The sequence below is a fragment of the Copadichromis virginalis genome, linkage group LG20, assembly GCF_057382275.1.
Source record: "Copadichromis virginalis isolate Kocher_CV1m ecotype Utaka linkage group LG20, C_Virginalis_male_GT1.1, whole genome shotgun sequence".
Classification (NCBI taxonomy): domain Eukaryota; kingdom Metazoa; phylum Chordata; class Actinopteri; order Cichliformes; family Cichlidae; genus Copadichromis; species Copadichromis virginalis.
The window spans coordinates 33,989,444-34,009,084 of NC_140637.1; the positions used below are offsets into that span (position 1 = coordinate 33,989,444).

A 19,641-nucleotide genomic window follows, 5' to 3' on the forward strand; every position below is an offset into this window, starting at 1 on the left:
AGCTCGGCTTCAGCAGAGCGACTACAGGTGCGACCGCGTCAGCCGCAGGTAAAAACGACACACCTGAGCGTCGAGGAGGAACCCTCACACGTCTCTAACGTGAAACAGAGCAGCTAGCTTCGTTACCAGATCTGGTTTTGGGCAGTCCGGGCGCGTTCTGGATGTAGTCGGGTGTGGCGATGGCGCCGATCTTCTCCCTCACTGTGAACACGAAGTATAACTCGCGTCAGATGATGAGAGCTCACAGATCAACAAGCCTGACAGGAACGAAGCTTCGGAGGAGACTTACAGTCCCTTCACCCACCTTGCTTTTTTAGCTCCGCCTCCAGCTCGCTGTTGTACATCACGCCATCATTGAGCGTTACGAAGCAGTAGAGGCTCTCTCCTTTGACCGGATGAGGTCTGCCCACCACGGCGGCCTCGGCGACGGCCTCGTGCTCCACCAGAGACGACTCCACCTCAGCTGTGCTCAACAAGTGACCTGGAGGGCAGACGGGTCACCGTTACACCAGAAATCACCCTCGGGTGTCAGACACGAAGACGAGCGCATAAAACACGCAGGAACGCGCTGAGACGTAAAAAAGCTCAGAACAGACGAGAAGGTGCAAAATAAAATCTATTAAAAGTTTTTAAAAATGATCATTTAATAAAAGAAACTTAATAAAATCAAATAAGAATTAGTTTTGGATTTTATACACTTACAGATCAGAATCCCTGCGGCTGCGTATGAAACAAGTTTACAGAGCAACAGCTCCCTCTGCTGGTCAGACAGGTGTTTAACAGCTGGGTTTCACAGGCAGTCACTGGGTGGTCGCGTCTTACCTGAGACGTTCAACATGTCGTCTATCCTTCCTGTGACCCAGAAGTACCCGTCCTTGTCTCTACGGCAACCTGCGAGAAAATGAAGGGGCGGGATTAAAAAGTTTAGTGCAGCCGAGACGCCGAGTCGTGTTTTAGATCCACAGCAGCTGTGAAAGCCACACAGACCTGTGGCCACGCCCCTTTAGAAACGCCTGGTTAATAATAAATATTACAGGTTACTTCATAAATGAGAAACTTCTGATGTGCTAAGGTTTCAAACGGTCGCTGCAGAGGCCTCAGTCTGACGCAAATACGAGCGAACACGTGAAAAGTTTGTGTCTCTTTGACGCTTGCAGAGTCGAGTCAAACATGACGCGCTGCTCACCGTCTCCTGTGACGTAGTATCCTGGAAACTTCTTGAAGTAGGTGCTTTCAAACCTCTCGTGGCTTCCGTAAACGGTGCGCATCACGCCGGGCCACGGCTGCTTGAACACCTGTGTGAGAGGGCGGAGACAAACGGCAGGTGTGACGCGCTCGCAGACGCGCATGAAGCACGAAGACAAATAAAGGCTCATTTACTCAAGGCTGACCAGGTATCCTTCGCTGGGCCCCTCCAGCTCCTCCCCAGACTCGTTCAGGATGGCCGGCACCACGCCGAAGAACGGGAGCGTCTGTGGGGACACGCGGGGGAGGGGGGAACCGAAAGCAACGAAATGAAAAAGAAAACATTTTTAAAAAGACGATAAATGGTGAGAAAACCTGATTGACTTGTTTCTGCGTTTAATGTCTTTTTACTTCACTTCTATCACCAGCTTTCCTCGCTTCCCTTTTTCCTTCATGAATTTATCTTTAAATGTTTTTGTTTTCAGATTTACAGGTTTCCTTTGTCTTGTTTGTGGTGACAGAAGCATAAAGGCGGGTCTCACCTGGACCCAAACGCATCGTCAGCACTTTCTTAGATGTAAAGTTTTGAACCTTTTAAACCCAAAGTCTGCCAGAGCTCCTCTTCATGCCCATAGTAACTACACAAGCTGTGGAATAAACTACAAACAATAGAAAATCATTTGTGATTCTGTTTTTGTTTGTTTTCAAACACATTTCAGAGGTTTATCCCTCAAAACTGTAAATGCAAAAAAAAATTGCAAATATCCAAGCACGGGAAATTTTTGAGCATCTTCATAGTTTCATTTTTGAGATGCAATAATTTTTATAAACTGCAGGAAAAACAAAATAAATATCATTGTGCACAGTTTTCAAAGAAAACAGCATAAACCTGTTTTCTTTCGAGCCTCTCAGGAACCACACAGGAGTCAAACGTGACGTTCAAACACAGCAGGAAACCTCTGAAAGGCCCTGCAGGGAAAAAACTACGTTTCCACCAAAAATGACGTCACAGATCAGCAACGCTCGTGTCTGGATTATGATGATTTTGTTGTTGTCAGTGCTTTTACAGCATTTTTGCAAGAAGCCGTTTGTGGAAGGAAACTGTGAGCGGAGACTAGATATAAGCAAGTACGACTCGTCCAGTTTCACATGCAAAGAAAATGATTGTGCTAGCCTACGTGGGTGTAATTCTACTGGAATTTAAAAACAGTTGTGCACAGCTGCAAAGGGCTTAAAAGGGTTAAAAGCCTCGATCACTGTTTTATCTTATTGTCTTCATTTAACCTTTTAACGTTTCTCCCAAACACACGTTTGAACCTAAACGTCATGTTCAGCCTTACTCACAGCAGATCCAGGCTTCATGGGCGTGGCCGCGGGCAGAGGAGTCAGGACATGTCCTCCCTGAAAACAGAAAGCAACTTTAATCTCAGGCAGCCGCCCAGCAGGGGGCAGCACAGCCCACAGTCTGAGGTAAAAGCTCAGCAGAGAAACAGCAGGTGCACAAAGAAGCAGAAAGGCAGGTTGGAAATGGAGACCGATCTGTTCTACATAAAGACGTTTGGAAGCGGCGGTGCTGAAGCTGCAGGAAACCATCACTCACCGTTTCCGTCTGCCAGAAGGTGTCGACTATCGGGCACCTCTTCTCGCCGACCACGTTGTAGTACCACTGCCAGGCCTCGGGGTTGATGGGCTCTCCGACCGTCCCCAGAACCTTCAGAGAGCTTCGCTTGTACCTGCACACAAAGGCACAGGTGAGTTACCCCGCAGGCTCCTCGTGGAGGGAGGAGGGGCCTCGGCTCACCTCTGCACCGGCTCGTTTCCAAACTTCATCAGCAGCCTGATGGCGGTGGGAGCCGTGTAGAACTTGGTGACGTTATATTTGTCCACGATCTCCCACATACGGCTCACGTCGGGGTAGGTGGGCAGACCCTCGAACTGACGCACACAAAAGATTCATGTACAAAAATAACTGCAGGAAGTTTGGAGGAAGTTCCAGCCTCTGATCATCAGACAGCTTTGGACTCATCTATCCGGGTTAAACCGTCGCAGACACATCAGTGTTACATCACACGTCAGCCCACACCTGTAAACAGGAAGTCTGAGCGCGCTCGCACACTCACCAGGACGCTGGTGGCCCCGTTGGCCAGCGGGCCGTAAGTGATGTAAGAGTGCCCGGTGATCCACCCGATGTCCGCCGTGCACCAGTACACGTCGTCGGGCTGGTGGTCGAACACCACTTTGAAGGTGGTGGCGGTGTAGAGCATGTAGCCGCTGACGGTGTGGAGAACTCCCTGCAGGCGAGACGACAGGAGCGAGGAGCATGTGAGCAGGCTCAACGTGATCAAAACAGGAAGTCATCAAATGACCCCACAGTTATTCCACTTCCTGTTACTCCAAATATGAGCTGCAGTGTTGGTACCACCCGTTTCCAGCAGATCTTAGTAGTTAAATGTGTGGAAGAAGCAGCTGGTGGAGGTGACGCTCGATGAAAGTTAGGGACAAATGCAATCGCATCTGTTATGTAAATTTGTAATTTATTTTATTTTTGGAAAGTGATTGGTTTATTAGCTTATGGACCCTCCCATTAATCAAGGGCTTGCGAGCACCCTGGAGGCGTGTGGTAAAGATGTTTGTTTGTCAGATGATTTGGCAAACAATGATTTTTTGACCACTTTTTGAACTTGTTAAAGCAGATTAACTTTCGTTTCATTTTAAGCTGTAAGAAGTTATTTGGTTGATTTCTGTTCATAATTTTCCACGAAATAAACATCATTTAGTTTTAAACGATGAAGTCAGAAGTTCTAAAACAAACCTGTCACCACCCACGTTTGGAAAATAAAGGCCGTGACAGTTATAACATTCATGTCTCACTCTCCGGCTCACAGACACCCTGAACGAGTTACTGAAGCTCCGCCTGCTGCGGTGAGCAGGTGATGATGAAGGTGGGCTTTCCTCAGACACAGAGTATCTGAGCAGGACGCCTCATTAAGTGAGACGCAGGTGACCCACAGGTGTGTTTCCTCACCTTTGGCTTGCCGGTCGAGCCGCTGGTGTAGAGGATGAAGAGTGGGTCTTCAGAGTCGCACCACTCTGGTTCACACTCGTCTGAGACGCCACGCAGCAGAGCGTGCCAACACAGGTCCACCTCGGGGTTCCACGGCACCTGAACACGCGCATGCACGCGCGCGCACACACACACACACACACACACACACACACACACACACGTGAAACTGCCAAAGTCGTGCCTGAAACCCGGTCGATCGGCCTGTAAACATTCAGACCTGTAAAATCTAAGACACCAAACAGTTAGTCTGACACTCACACCTTCAAACTACTGAAGACAGTGAAGAAGAAGCAGCAGCTGTGAATCTGAGAGAACAGAGCCACAGAGAGTTAGAGAGGCCACGCCCACTGGTTTCCTGCGTGTCCATCAGACCCCGGGCGACGCCAGCGTTTTTAAAAACCACACAAAGGAACCTGAAGCCGAGATATTAAAATATGTCCAACGATGAATTTAATGTCAGCGGCACGTTTCAGACGAATCATCTGGGAGATTATCCGATAACTAACGAGGATCCGGAATAAAACGCTCCTCCCACGGAGGAGCAAAGGCTGCAGCTGTCTGGGGCAGGGGCGCGCTCCACCCGGGCACACGCGGCGGTTCAAACTACAGGGTCTCCATCTGGGAATGCCGAAGAAGAAAGCCGTGAACACCGAGCGGGTGGATTTTACATACGTACCAATGTTTGATTCTCAAAGTTACATTTACAAAATAAATAAATATAAATTTTATTGTGTACGTTTCGTAAACTCAGTAAAAACCCAGCTCACTGACAGCACACCTGACGGAGCCAACACCACCTTCAGGTGACGTCTTCTATTCCAGCACCAAACACTGACCTGTGTTAAAGGTCCAGATGTGACTGCAAAAACATCTGGACTATGTAAATGCTTTAAAGCGGACGTGAAGGACGAGTCGGCAACAATCTCCCATTACTCCCAGTGCGTTGGCTGCGTGGCCGCTTGGCTCCATCTCGTTTGCCTTTTTGAGCCAAAAACAATCCGCTGACGAGCCGCGTTCACACAGGAAATCGACCCGGGTCTGATGTCACAGAGTTGCGGCTCCCACGATGCTCGCGGTCGAACAGGAAGATACAGAGCTGACGGGTGAACGTTGAGTGGGCGGGGCCTCGGGTGGGTTCCAGCTAAAATAAATCTGCTCAGGTTTACATGCAGAGGAAAGAAGAGCAATTACCACCCTGGGACCTGAATCTTACCTGGCTGTCGCACAGGTAAGCTCTGGTGGGCAGGTACGTAGCGTGAAAACACGAGGCCCCGCCCGCATCTTGGTTAGCGAGGAAGAATCAGAGCTCTGTTTGTATCCAGAACTGGACCTGGTGCACCTCAAGGCTCTAGTTTGGGTCCTGCCTTGGTTGCAGTCTACATGTTGCCACTGGCTCCATGTTCTCACGCTACAACCTCTCATTTCAGGTTGCAGAGGACTTGCATCGATCTGCCTTTGAAAGCAGGGACAGACTCACTGCAGCTGTTATGCAGCTGATGTCAAACAGTGGATGGCTTCAGTTTTTAAATGAAACAAAACAGAAGTTGTCATTATTGGTAACTGGACCAGGCCTCTCTTCATCGTCTCCAGCTGCTCCACAATGCAGCTGCTCGTCTGCTGACTGGCACTAAACTGAACCCAGTGTCGGCCTCTCACTGGCTCCCGGTTCCTCACAGGGTCCAAATCTTACTTTTTGTTTTTAAATCACAAACCGGGCGAGCCCCTTCTCACCCGTCTGAGCTCCTGTTGGTTTATGCTCCAGGAAGAACCGTGAGGTCCAGGTCAGAACTAAGCTTAACTACTCCTGGACTGAAGTGTGGTGGTGACAGAGGCTTCTCTGTGGCAGGACCCAGACTCTGCAACAGTCTTCCTCTTAATATTAGACCTGCACAAACACTAACACTTTAAATCATCACTAAAGACACATTTTATGGTCTGGCTTTTCACACACGTTGAACATTTTGGTTTTAACAGCCTTATTTGTTGTTGTTTTTATTGACTTGTTTTCCTATATTTTACTGCATCATTGTTGTGCATCTTATTGACTTTACACTGTTAAGCACTTAGTGCAGCATGAGCTGTTGGTGATGTGCTATACAAATCAACCCGACCGTCACGTGTGTCAAAGTGCGAAACATCTGCACCAGATGTGTGATGACATCAGAGCAGCGATGCGGTTTATAACCCAGCCCACCTGATTACCCTGGGAAACAACAAGGGGCGGAGTCCTCTGACATCTACCTGTGGTTCATGTATGTGTCGGCGACACCACCCATAGCTTACCACCGTCAGGCACTGCTGACTCGAGTCATCAATCGAGCGGTGCGAACAGCTTGGTGGGCTCACCTGAACCGAGTAAAAACCAAAGTCCTCCGTCTGTCACTTCATCGTAGCGAGCGCCTCGTTCAGCGTGCACTCTCACTGAGGGATGGCTGAGTCATCGATTAGTCTTCATCCGTGTCTCCGGATTTTATTTTCCGGACAAACGGAGCTCTGATTCTTCCCGACTGGCAGCGTTTAGAGGAGAGAAGCGTTACAGCAGGTTTATCAGACACCGAGTCGTCTCAGGGCGTGGACAACGCCCACAGGCGAGCGCTCGCCTCCGTCAGGACTCACAGGTGAAAGTGCACAACACGAGGAGTGTTTGCACAACAAAGAGAAAGTGTTAGTGTTAATCCACACTCAGAATTCACTTTTTATTCCAGCGAGTTTCAACAGTTCAGACAAAGATGCGACAGAAAGCAGCAGCACTTCCATCTTTGAAGGTTTCCTCTAAACGCAGCGCTGAATGATGTCATTATTTAATGTTCTCCAAATATTTAAAACTCATTTCAGATCTAAAGAAAATCTGTTTTTATTGGTTTAATCTGAACTGTCAAAAATCAGAGGAACAAACTGCTGCTGCAGGGAAAACAATAAATCAGCAACGAGAGCTTTTAAATCTTATCAGAGCTTTTGAAAGGACGATGCCAAAAATGACTGAAAGCTTCCAAACGCTCAGTGAGACTTGAAGCTTTCGCTCTTATCACGTTTATTGTTTCCGCTCCGCAGCAGATTCTGCAAATTCTTCTCAGAGTGAAACTCCCTCTAAAACAAAGAGTCGAAGCAAAGATGTTATAGAGGGTCAGCTGTGAAAATACCTTTGGTACGGGACGCGTTTTCTTTACTCTGCCCGCCTGTTTTTCCTGCTGGATGGGGGGAAGATGGAGGAGGAGGAGGAAGAGGAAGGAGAAGTAATGAGGGAGAAGGATTATTGAAAAGGAAGAACACAAAGATAAAAATCAGGATCCCCAAAATCAAATCGTGACAGTGATGAAGTTTGAAATTTCAGATTTAACAGAACAAAACAGAAAAAGAAAGAAAAGTCAGCATCCTGCAGTTCCTCTAGTGTCCAGCAGAGGCAGTGAGTCACTCCCACTCACTTCCTGGTTTGGTTTCCCCTTTATAAAATTTTCAGAGCCAATTTATAACCAGGAATTTCCACAAAACTCAAACTCTGAATGACTACAACGGAGGTCCAATCAGACGGCTCAGTGGCTACCTCCATCTGCAACAGGAAACACTGCCTCCATCAGGTCAGAAGTTACAGGCAGACCTGATGGTGGCGGCGCTCGCAGTGACTCAGGTGAGGAAGACAAAACCTTCAGGTGTGTGGTTTACCTGCAGATCGGGGCACGGCCGTTTGGCGGGAGGCGACTGCGAGCCCAGAATCCCCTCCGGTTCTTTGGACAGGTGCTTCAGCATGATACAGCGCCCGACCGGAAACCCTCTGCACAGACAGACAGACACACATGCGTACGCGTCACTGTGACCTCACAAAGGTACGCAGCACCACCTAAACTCAAGGCAGGGGTGAGTAGATCCCACACTCTGCACTGCAATAGGAGCTCCCACCCATCAGTGTGTGCAGGCTCGATCATTCTCATGCAAACAACAAAAAGCACATTCATGCTGGAACAGCGATCACACACGTGAATCTATGGTGAAAAATCTACGTCACACCGAGCAGCAAGGTCTCACAGCACCAATCGGAGCACGAGGACCGGCTCCACACCGCGATGGTGGAAGACAGACTACAGGTGATAGCAGCAGCGATGACGTGCAGATACATAACCAGCCCAACACGGCTCGCTCTGCTGCAAGGAGCCGATAAGGAAAGCACAGGTATCAGCGGCGTGCTGCACGGCGCCGCTTTAACACAGAACGAGAGGGCAGCAACGTTACAGGTCACATGATTCCTGCCTTCATTTGTACTCAGTTCATAACAAAAAAAAAGACTCCTCCCACCTGACTGTCTCAGATTTGCCTAAATGAGAACCTTTATTATGTGTGACATCATCAAACTGAGACAGAGTCGAACAGCTCCAATAACGACGAGCTCTTCCTGCAGCTGCTACAATAAAGTTTAACACGCAGCAGGAAGTCGAGTCTGGAGGATCTGTGACACACTGCGTCACGCCGCTCTGCTGGGACCAACAGCAGCCACGGTTGGAGGGGGTGAAGTCGCTCTGATAGGCTAACACACCTGAGCGTGTACTTGTTTACATATCTTTGTGGGGACCAACAGCCCGTCCCCACAAGCTTGAAGACATTCTTGAGACTCAAAATGTGGCTTTAGCATCAGGGTTACAGTTAGGTCATGGTTAGGCGTTCATGTCAATGACATGTCCTCACTAAGATATGACAACGTGTGTGTGTGTGTGTGTGTGTGTGTGTGTGTGTGTCTCTTACTTGTCTCTGCATTTCTGCAGCGCTTCATCAGCTAAGAGCTTCAGGTTGATCAGCTTATCTCCTCGATAGAAACCATCTACACACAAAAGGAAAGATGATTTATCCTGCTGTCAGACACACACACAGACACACGCACACACACACAGACACACACACACAGACACGCACACACACACAGACACACGCACACGCACAGACACACACAGACACACACACACACACACAGACACAGACACACACACAGACACACACACACGCACACACACAGACACACACACAGACACACACACACGCACACACACAGACACACACAGACGCGCACACACACACACACACACACACAGACACACACACAGACACACACACACAGACACACACACACACACGCACAGACACACACACACACACAGACACAGACACACACACAGACACACACACAGACACACAGACGCACACACACACGCACACACACACACAGACACACACAGACGCGCACACACACACACACACACACACGCACAGACACACACACACACACACACACACAGACAGACAGACACACACACACACACACACACAGACAGACACACACACACACACACACAGACAGACACACACACACGCACACAGACAGACACACACACACGCACACACAGACACACGCACACACAGACACACGCACACACAGACACACGCACACACAGACACACACACACACACACAAACAGACACACACACAGACACACACACACACACACACACACACACAGACACACACACACACACACACACAGACACACACATTCACACACACACACACACACACACAGACACACACACACACACACACACAGACACACACATTCACACACACACACACACACACACACAGACACACACACACACACACACACACAGACACACACATTCACACACACACACACACACACACAGACACACGCACACACACACACACGCACACACACAGACACACGCACACACACAGACACACACACACACACACACAAACAGACACACACACAGACACACACACACACACACACACACACACAGACACACACACACACACACACACAGACACACACATTCACACACACACACACACACACACAGACACACGCACACACAGACACACGCACACACAGACACACGCAGACACACGCACACACAGACACACGCACACACAGACACACGCACACACACAGACACACGCACACACACAGACACACACACACACACACACACAAACAGACACACACACACAGACACACACACACACACACAGACACACACACAGACACACACACACACACAGACACACACACACACACACACACACAGACACACACACACACACTCCATTAGCTGGATTACAACCGTTGCTGGTTTCAGTAATCGGGGTTCAGACTGGGGACTCCTTCAGCTCAATGTCAGTAATAAATCTGCGTTAGTGCAGCAAAGAGCTGAAGTCAGCATCCTCCATTAATCAGTCGAACCTCCTCCGTGTCGGTCCGTCAGCTGATCAGATATGCTCTGCGTGGTTTCTGTACGCTGCTGCGTCACTCGAGCACACGGACCCCGACAGCCGAAGCTGTGACATCAGACTGGTGGAGCTCAGCTTTCACTGCAGCTCCATCAGCGAGTCACTCCCCATGTGCTCCACCTTCAGTCTGATCCTCGTCACTACAGCCAATCGCTCTCCCTTCCAGCAGAGCTGATGGGAAATGCTTTGCTTTACGCAGCAGCACCTGTGATGGTCACAGTTTAACTTTAGCTTTACTGTAAGATCCCAGCTTTAAAAATCCTCAGCGCCTAGTTTAAGGACGGATGCTTCCTCGCGATAACGTGCACACGGATTAACAAAGCATCAACTCTGCAGCTACGCCTGCACCAGTTTACCGAACCTCCACCTGTGCTGGTCACAGTTAACGGCAGCCACAGAGGCACCGGGCCTCATGATCTGCTTACAGGATGAATGAGTGTGTGGCCAATAACGCAGCAGATTAACTGGATTATATCACCACCCTCTAATCCAGCTAATAAGACTGATTATTGGCCCCAACTCAGCACCTCGGCCAGCGCCTCTCTTCACCGCCACGTCCAGCTTGGTGGGTGAAACGCGTGTGCACGCTGCATAAAAGGTGAAAGCGTGAACTCAAAGGTGCGCGTTTGGTATGAGATCATCAGGACGAATAAACGAGCAACATAAACGCTCCACCCTGACGCCGCGAGCGTCCCGGCTCCACCTCTGGGTGAAGACAGAGATCAATAAAGATGGAATGATTGGCGTGAGCAGCTTTTCGTGGGTCTGGATCTCGCTCCCCAGTTAACTCGGCCATTTCACCTTTTTTACAACCCACGAGTAGCTTATTGTCCAACCAAAGGAGGTCAGAGGTCAAGGTGAGACTCAACACTGCTACCACCCCCTGCAGGATTAAGGATATCTTTAATGAGCGGGAACTTGTTGCAGGTGCGTGAGGCTGACCTGCAGTGATGAGCAGGCAGCACTGAGAGTCCACGATCCTCTCACACAGAGACTCTGCAGAGAAACCTGCAAACTGAGAGCAGCAGACCAGCGTTAGCCTCCATCTTTAACTCAAACCACCGTGTTCACGGGCGTCTGCAGCTCACCACGATGGAGTGGACCGCTCCGATGCGTACGCACGCCAACATGGCGACCACCAGTTCGACCACCATGGGCATGTATATGGACACGCGGTCGCCCTTCTTCACGCCTGGAGACAAAAAAGAGAAGCGAGCAGGATTTACGACTCGATCCAAATATCTGAGCACATAAAACCATCGTGAACGAAACCTTTCACTTCATAGAGCGCTGAGAGGGGGCGGTGCCAGCGAGCGGATAACTCACCCTGAGCTTTCAGGACGTTGGCGAACTGACAGACTCTCTGCAGCAGCTCCCTGTAGGTCACCGTCAGCTCGTCGCCGGGGTCGTTGCCCTCCCTGAAATCAGCATTCAACACATGCATTAAAAACAAACAACAAGATGTAAGGTTTCCTCACATCTCGATGCTTTCGTCCTCCGAGAGCCGATGACCTTCAGATCAGGAAACACATCACTAACACGCGACACCGGGCCTGTCACACGAGCCGATGAGCTCGACGGTCACTTTCCTGATTAAAGCCTCTGCTCTTTGTGCTCGCCAACGTCCGTCACATCGATTTCTGTGCTTGTGACCAAAATCTGTGTTTCTGGTTTGTGTTGCACTGTTTTAAGCTCAGAGATCAGTGACTGCGTACACACAACTTCCACACAAACATAGGGCGTAATTGTTAGGCCACAAAGCTGAGAGGAAGTTACAGTGAGCGTCGGCGGGAGGCTCCATGATGCACAGGAGTCGTTCAGGATCAAATCAAACCCTGAGCAGTCTCTCCTCTAGCTAATGTTAGCCAATGCTAGCTCGGCTAAGCTGGCTGCTGGTTTCACATCATTTTAAATCAGCCAAAGTTAAAAACCGTCACTGGATTCACGCAGCGCGGCGCCAAAGAGCAGCAGAGGCGTGATACTCAGAACAGTCAGGCTGATAACGGCACTGCTGGTACTACGTGACAGAAATCTGCACTTTGATTCAGTTTTCCACTGAACGGTCCCAGAGGTTAAAGTAACTGAGGGCCATCAACGACTTCATCAGGCCTCTGTGCAGGAAAACACTGATGTTCATGCTCTCTCAGAACAGGAGGTCACGTCCATCCAGCAGCACACTCGTGTAATAAGGTCAGCCTCCATGTAACGACCAACCAGAGCAGAAATTTGGGCAATTTCTCATATTTATAGATCCTGAAGGAGCCACACTGTGTTTGGGTGAAACTAATGATTGAATGACCTTTTACCCCAGACTGGACAAACAGGTTTTGGTGTTCCTTTAAGAACAACAACTCACAAACCAACCAGAGCAGAAACTCCAAGTCTTGGCACAGACTTGGTCTTGAGCAATCTTCACATTGTTGAAGTTGCCTCATGAAAACTTTCTGCTTTTTCACAACACGGCGTCATTCTGGCCGTTTCGGGAACTTGCAACAGCGACACTCGAGGGCACATCCTCCCTCCCTCTCCTGCACACGCGTGCAGTTTGCAGGGATGAGATGAAGCCTTTACAGCAGACAGAGGCGGACGAGCTGCGACAGCTCTGCCTCTGCAGATGATTGAAGCCCGGGCAGCTCGCCGGGCAGCTCGCCGGGCAGCTCGCCGGGCAGCTCGCCGGGCAGCTCGCCGGGCAGCTCGCCGGGCAGCTCGCCGGGCAGCTCGCCGGGCAGCTCGCCGGGCAGCTCGCCTCGCAGTGTTGCAGGCTGCAGACAGAATAATGTGGCTCAGATCCCACGTGGACAAACTCGACTACAAACAGCACCGAAAAACTGCAACTACAACCTCACACGCCTGCAGATTCACACACAGGCGCCCCCCTCACCCTCCTGTTAGATACACCGACATCGCCTCATTTACACACCTGCTGTCCACGCTGCCTGGACGCCGGTGAATCATCTCTCAGCTAGTTGAGTTCACCAACTCCAAACTGGAACCAGCCCAGAACGTGACTCTGTTCAGTGTAGTGCAGCTGCTCATTACACCTGAAACTGTTTGACTGCTGTTCGGAGCGCAGATGAAATTTGGCACAAACCAGGATTGAGGTTTATTTTTAAAAATTCATACATCTAAAAATAAGTTGCATACATTTCAGATCAAAGGCTGATTTTACAGTGAGCTGTGAAAACTTGTCAGTTTTACTTTCATAGTGTTGAACTTACAAACTTGCTAAAGAAAGAAAACGTTTCTTTCACAACAGGAAACTAACACCAAACACATTTCAGCTGCTTTCTAGAGCTTCGTGTTTGCCGTAAGAATGACGTTACGCTCGGCGGGGAAAAGCTGCATAAATTTGACACGTTTCAGGTGTAAAGTGCTTCTTCTGGCTCTCGCTCGTTTGTCGTCCAGTACGGACTGGTATCAGCTGCACAACCAGAACCTCAGCAGCAGCTGGGATCCCAATCTGCCTCTGTCTGCAGCAGCGAGGGGCGTTTCAACACTGCTGTGTGCACGTGCACGAGCGTGCACGAGCGTGCATGAGCGTGTGATGGTGGGAGGGCCGCTCACATATCTGAGCGGTCTCTGTGACCCGCCTGCTGCTCTCAGCTGATTGGGACTCACAGCATGCAGCTGTGCTGAGGTCCCGACCTGTGCAGGCACTTCCAGGCTGATATCCGAGCTGCCGGGTCCGCGTGCCCGCCGTCGGGCTCACGCCCCTCTGGCGTGACTGATTGTGTGGAGGTGCTGGGCCATTTATAGCACCACCACATTAACACTTTCAGAGCTGCACACGTGTCTGTTTGTGCATTTTACAGGAGTCTCAGCAAGCAGTTACAGCACGACCAGAAAACACCTCTGACATCATTTGTTTTAAATTTGAGCCAGATCGTTAAACGGGACTGCGCACGTTCTCGAGCAGCAGCAGCTAATCTGGTGTTAACTTCTTCAGTGTTTAACAAGCTAACCCACACACTCTGGAAGCAAACACTCCAACAAAAGGTCACGGCGCTTCTTAGCCCAGTCATCACAGCAGCCTGTGTTAGAGGAACACACACACGCACCTATAAATACACAACAGTGTTGGATTTATTTTCAACACTTGGCTCAAACGTCACTGAGACTCCAGGAGCTGTGAGGAGGTTTTTCACTGTCTCACAAAGATCAGACTCAGTCGCTCTGGGTCCTCTCCCCACTCAGAGGGGACCTGCTCAGGGTCTCACGCTCTGAGGAAAGAAGGTCAATACAGGAAAAGGCCAAAAACCCTTAAAATCAGCGGAGCTTCGACTCCATAACCAGCACTGAAACGACCCTGATAAAAACATTAAAATATATTATATTAGCTCCGCCTTGTTAAAGCAAGCTTCCTTCTAGTTGGCTGCCCCACACAAACAGGTGGGTGGAGCCTCTGACATCAACCTTCTCTCACCCCAACCAATCACAGCAGATGGCCCCGCCCCTCCCTGAGCCTGACCCGGAGGTTTCTTCCTGTTAAAAGGGAGTTTTTCCTCCCCACTGTCACCAAAGTGCTCATAGGGGTCATATGATTGTTGGGTTTTCTCGGTATCACCTTGAGGCGACTGTTGTTGGATAAATAAAACTAAATTGAATGAAACTGTGAAGTCAAACCTGGAGTTTTAAAAACATGACATGTTAGACTCGCTTCTCTCTGCTTTGTTATTAATGCCTGAGCATTTTCAGTTTAAATCCTCTAAAACAAACTGAGGTCAGTGATTTATGTGACAGGTTTAATGCTTCCTGCAGGGATTTCTCTCTGCTGCAGGCAGCCCACAGGTAATTCAGCTCTGACACGGGAACAGAGATGTCGAGTCTTAAAGGTGATCAGCTGCACTCGTGTGGAAACATTTTATTACTTCGAGCATTAATCAATAACCAGATTAATCTGCTGGATGACGCTCAGCAAACTTTGGACTGAACCTTCTGGATGCTTTCCAGAGATTGGTGGATAAAAGCCCTCCAGGCCTCTCCAGTGACCTGCTGCTGCTTTCAGAAGCTCTGCTCGCAGCATCCACTCCTCTGTGACCACAGGACAGTGACGCAACGATGAAAGGAAGCCTGAGAGGGCAGAGCTGGCTTATCTAAAATGCCATTTATGTTCAAGTCTCTCAGACTTAAATCATTTTTATTCTGACGTGAAAATGAAACATTTTCTTCCTCCTCAGGCTGTGAGCTTCAGTGACATCACTCGTTTCAGATTCATGGTTGATAAACCCAACCACACAATCTGTTTGAGAGACGGAGACAAAGGAGAGGACGGCGGTGTACCATGTGCCCGTGCTCGGTCCCGCTACTGTTAGTGTTGTATCAGCCCCAAGAACGAACGGCTGGCTTGGACATGACAGCCAAAGTTCAAAGGTCGTGAGAACAAGATGCAGCTACTCAGAGGCCAAAAGCATTTTTAATTTTTTATATATTTGAGCCTGTTGTTTATATTTTTCCAGAATCTCGTATTTTCTTTTTTTCTTTTAAAATATGAGCTTTTACATATTATTTCTATGTAAGTGTTATTTTATTCGTCGAGTTCCTGCATTATCATCATTTTTAACTCATTGCTCTGATTAAGCTATTCCACTTGCATTTAATGTTTTGGCGTCTGTAACACAAACATCTGGGATAAGGTCGCTCCTCATTGGTCGAAGCGCCTGTGTGCTGGCTCACTGTAGCAACCAAACAGCAGTCACACCTTTGCTTTGTGCCAGTGCAGGTAAGACTGATGGAGAAACTCGCGTCTGTTTGACTTTATTCACACCTGAGATTCACGATGTCGCCCCCACCCATGAACCAGCCCCCGTCTGCCGGAGTCAGGGACTGGAGTCGTGCCTCTCTGTCCTCAGGGCGGACGAGCAGACTCAGCTGAGACGCCGAGTGAGTTCAGAGGGAGAGTCCTGCTGGCCCGACAACCGTCATGAGATGAAACTGGTTTTTGTTCTCCAGCTGTTTACAGGACCCAGTGATAAGAACACAGCTAACAGTGCTAATTTTATTTTAGTTATTTATTGGGGGGGGGGGGTCTCTTGATCAGAGTACACACACACACACACACACACACACACGCCTGCATAACCGTGCGCTCATAGATCTGCTGAAATCACAGACACACACTGACCAGAAGAAGGCGACTTTATCGGCGAGCTTCTTCTCGTGGACGTTGCGGTCGAGCAGGTTGTAGCAGATGTTGGTGGACGCTCCCTCCATGCACTTGATGTAGATTTCTCCTTTGGTCACATCAAAGTTGTAGTCGAGGAACTGACCCGTGTGCTTGGTCTTCCAGAAGAAGTCCTTAGCAACGTCGCCCCAGAACTCTGCGGGACAGGAAGAGCGATCAGAGGGAGACGCATCAGTTTGCACATGAACTGTACGACTATTACAACAACAACAACAACAAACAGTAAATAAACATGGGGTTGCGGTTCCTTCAGTTACACACCCCGACGCATCTTCCATCACCACGGGCATCACTCCGTCTGTGACATCATCGTTAGCGTGGAAATACCAATGTACCCTTACACTGTATTATTACTGCAGTAACATCCTGGTACCATTTATTATTCTCTTTGTTGTATCACATAATTGCGTGGTTACATTATAACCGCCGTGTTACAGTATTTTACGCCCTGTTGTTCTTCCTGAGGACAGTTTATGTTCCAAGTACAGAGTTTATGCTCGTTACAAATACAGTTCATATTAAATATGTCTGCCCTCCTGACGCACTGCTCTGATGTGTTTACAGTTTGTTTTTAACACTAACACACACACACACACACACACACACACACACACACCTGAAAAGGTGTCGCTTACAGCAGAGCCTATAAACAGCCGGCTTTAATCACTGTTAATAATCAACCAGCTCAGGTTAAACTGTTTAACAGCTGCTGCTGCAGCCAGACGCCGCTTTGCAACGTTTTCCTCTAAAAACTGTCATCTGTGCATGAAGCCTGCAGCACAGACCGGCTGATATCATGCTTTACACACCTCCCTCCAGGAAACCACCTGAGCAGGTAAAACTACTTCCTTACTGCCACCAAACTAAAATAATCTCAAAGTTCATGTCTATGGGTTACACTAAACTACACTTATTACAAACAGAACAGCAAAACTTTCTTTCAAGTCATAAAGAGAAGTTTCATGTTATTTTTGCCCAAGCGGTCATTTAGCTTCTGAAACAGAACAAAGATGACATGAGTCTTTGCATGGTTTTATGTGACACTCTGCTACATGTTTAATTTTATAGATGCTGAATCTTTTCAGCTTCTTCGGCCTATTGGTATCAAAGTTGTTTCCCATTACAATAAATGGATTACATAAATGCTTGGATCATTCATTGTCACCCTCACTAAACTTTGATGGCTTTAACAGCAGCCTGCGTAGCCACGATGCCAACACGCCGTTGTGTTTCCAGAGGTGACCACATGTGGATGAGAGGGTGGAGTCAAAGGTATCACCAAATGCTGTGCGGTCACCAAGCTGCATCCTTGGACCGTATTAGTGCATCAACCCGGAGCACCGCCTTCTCAGATGATTAGTGCAGTGACCTCACAGCAGACATTACTGGTCACATGATGTCATCACAAAGCTCCAAAAGGCTCCAACAGCACAAACACGATCCAGAGGTCCAGTTCTGGGACTCTATGGGTACCGACTCAGTGCTGGCGCCTCCGCTGGTCACTAGAGGAACTGCAGCTTTCACACCCAAAATCTTGTGTTTCTTTTTGTATTTAATCCATTTCATCTTTTTGGATTTGTGGTTTTCAGCTAACTGGTAAGACTAAATTGGTCTCCATGGTCTCTGGCTATGATGTCACTGCACCTGCCTGATCGCTTGAATCCAAACCAAAGAGCGGAAAATGTCACAGATCAAAGGAGAGCACAGAGGGCACGCGCAGGGAGCGGTGCATCTGTACATGAAGACAGGTCTACACTCCACCCCCGTGCGCGTGCATTCCGGGACTATCTGCACCTGCCCATTCACACTTTATAAGTTTAGCTGACTGTACGATGACGTTTCTGCACTTCTGCTTTAACCCTGACCCATCACCTGTGTCACCTGGGGTCGCAGGTGTCGTCTTTGCTACCTGAGCTACCGTTTTGAGGAGACTCACCGTCCGGGTTGTCCACGGACTTCATGTAGAGCTCTCTGTACTTGTCGAAACTCGGGACGTGAGCCTCCTTCAGCTCCTCGGAGCCGTGGAACACGTTCTCCTGCGGGGGTTTCTCAGGGATCATGTCTGAAACTCGAGCCGTGAGCTCAGCTTCCAGAAGAAACAACGGGTCTAGCGGGCAGGTGTCCTTCAGCTGCAATTAATGAATGGTGGCTACGAGGCTAGCAGGGTGCCAGCTAACGGCTAGCAGCAAAGTTCATTTAGACTTCCTTGTTCTGCAGGAGCTTTTTTGTTGAGCTTCCGCTCAGACTTTGTGTGCAGAAGCCGAGCTTGGACCGTAAACTCGCAGGTGCGTCTGTAAACCGGATCCCAGGTGAGTGTGGGTGTAGCTCCCGTGGACTCTGTCCGCTCCTCTCGAGGAAAGTCCTGCAGATCGGACACGGAGCAGCTAACAGGCTAACGCGCTGAGCTAACAGCCTTCAGGAGAAAGAGAATTCACACGCGTGCGCAGAAGATTCCTCCCGCTTCAGCGTGTAAAGTGTGTTCTGGATAAATGTGGGCAGCAGTTGGACCTCTGGCCGAGCAGAGCCTGTGTGGACTCTCCGAAGGAGCCGCTGAGAGGGTTTCGTCTCTGAGCTGACAGGTCGCAGCTCCTTCTTTTTCTTCTTCTGCTCCAGGAAAGCGTGTGGCGCTGAGCGCTGTTTGGCTCCAGGGGCAGCCAATCAGAGATCACCGCTGATTCGCGGACTCACGGAACTGTAAGAATTTACAGTACTAACAATAATAAACAGGGCTGGTGCTGCATTCAAGTGCTTCTCACACAGGGTTTAAGATAGTAAAAGTTTTGTTTATTCAATTTTGGCTCAGTCTCGGTACTGTGCAAAAGTCTTGAACTTACATTGTGCTGGGAAAATGAGAAATAGGTAAAGCGATGAATGGAAATCCAGTTTAGAAGCCAAAAACAGAATTTATGTGAT

The 19,641-nt window shown here is 49.1% G+C and overlaps 1 protein-coding gene across 2 annotated transcripts in view; it reads right to left on the reverse strand.

Annotated features, from left to right (window-relative positions):
• acss2 (acyl-CoA synthetase short chain family member 2) overlaps positions 1 to 19,343 on the reverse strand; it is a 20,866-nt gene extending 1,523 nt beyond the window's left edge. The window contains exons 1-18 of one of the 2 annotated variants that reach the window (XM_085443339.1): positions 18,665 to 19,343; positions 16,669 to 16,864; positions 11,874 to 11,965; positions 11,636 to 11,739; positions 11,490 to 11,562; positions 8,984 to 9,059; positions 7,913 to 8,021; positions 7,393 to 7,440; positions 4,211 to 4,348; positions 3,306 to 3,476; positions 2,987 to 3,120; positions 2,786 to 2,918; positions 2,530 to 2,586; positions 1,392 to 1,472; positions 1,187 to 1,295; positions 823 to 891; positions 305 to 481; positions 127 to 201 (exon numbers count right to left, since the gene is read on the reverse strand). In XM_085443339.1, the coding sequence (XP_085299465.1) occupies positions 127 to 201; positions 305 to 481; positions 823 to 891; positions 1,187 to 1,295; positions 1,392 to 1,472; positions 2,530 to 2,586; positions 2,786 to 2,918; positions 2,987 to 3,120; positions 3,306 to 3,476; positions 4,211 to 4,348; positions 7,393 to 7,440; positions 7,913 to 8,021; positions 8,984 to 9,059; positions 11,490 to 11,562; positions 11,636 to 11,739; positions 11,874 to 11,965; positions 16,669 to 16,864; positions 18,665 to 18,788 (1,966 nt within the window). In that variant the 5' untranslated portion in view covers positions 18,789 to 19,343. The remainder of the gene's footprint in view (positions 1 to 126; positions 202 to 304; positions 482 to 822; positions 892 to 1,186; positions 1,296 to 1,391; positions 1,473 to 2,529; positions 2,587 to 2,785; positions 2,919 to 2,986; positions 3,121 to 3,305; positions 3,477 to 4,210; positions 4,349 to 7,392; positions 7,441 to 7,912; positions 8,022 to 8,983; positions 9,060 to 11,489; positions 11,563 to 11,635; positions 11,740 to 11,873; positions 11,966 to 16,668; positions 16,865 to 18,664) is intronic. The other variant, XM_085443340.1, reaches the window with a different exon arrangement.
• Positions 19,344 to 19,641: the final 298 nt, after the last annotated feature.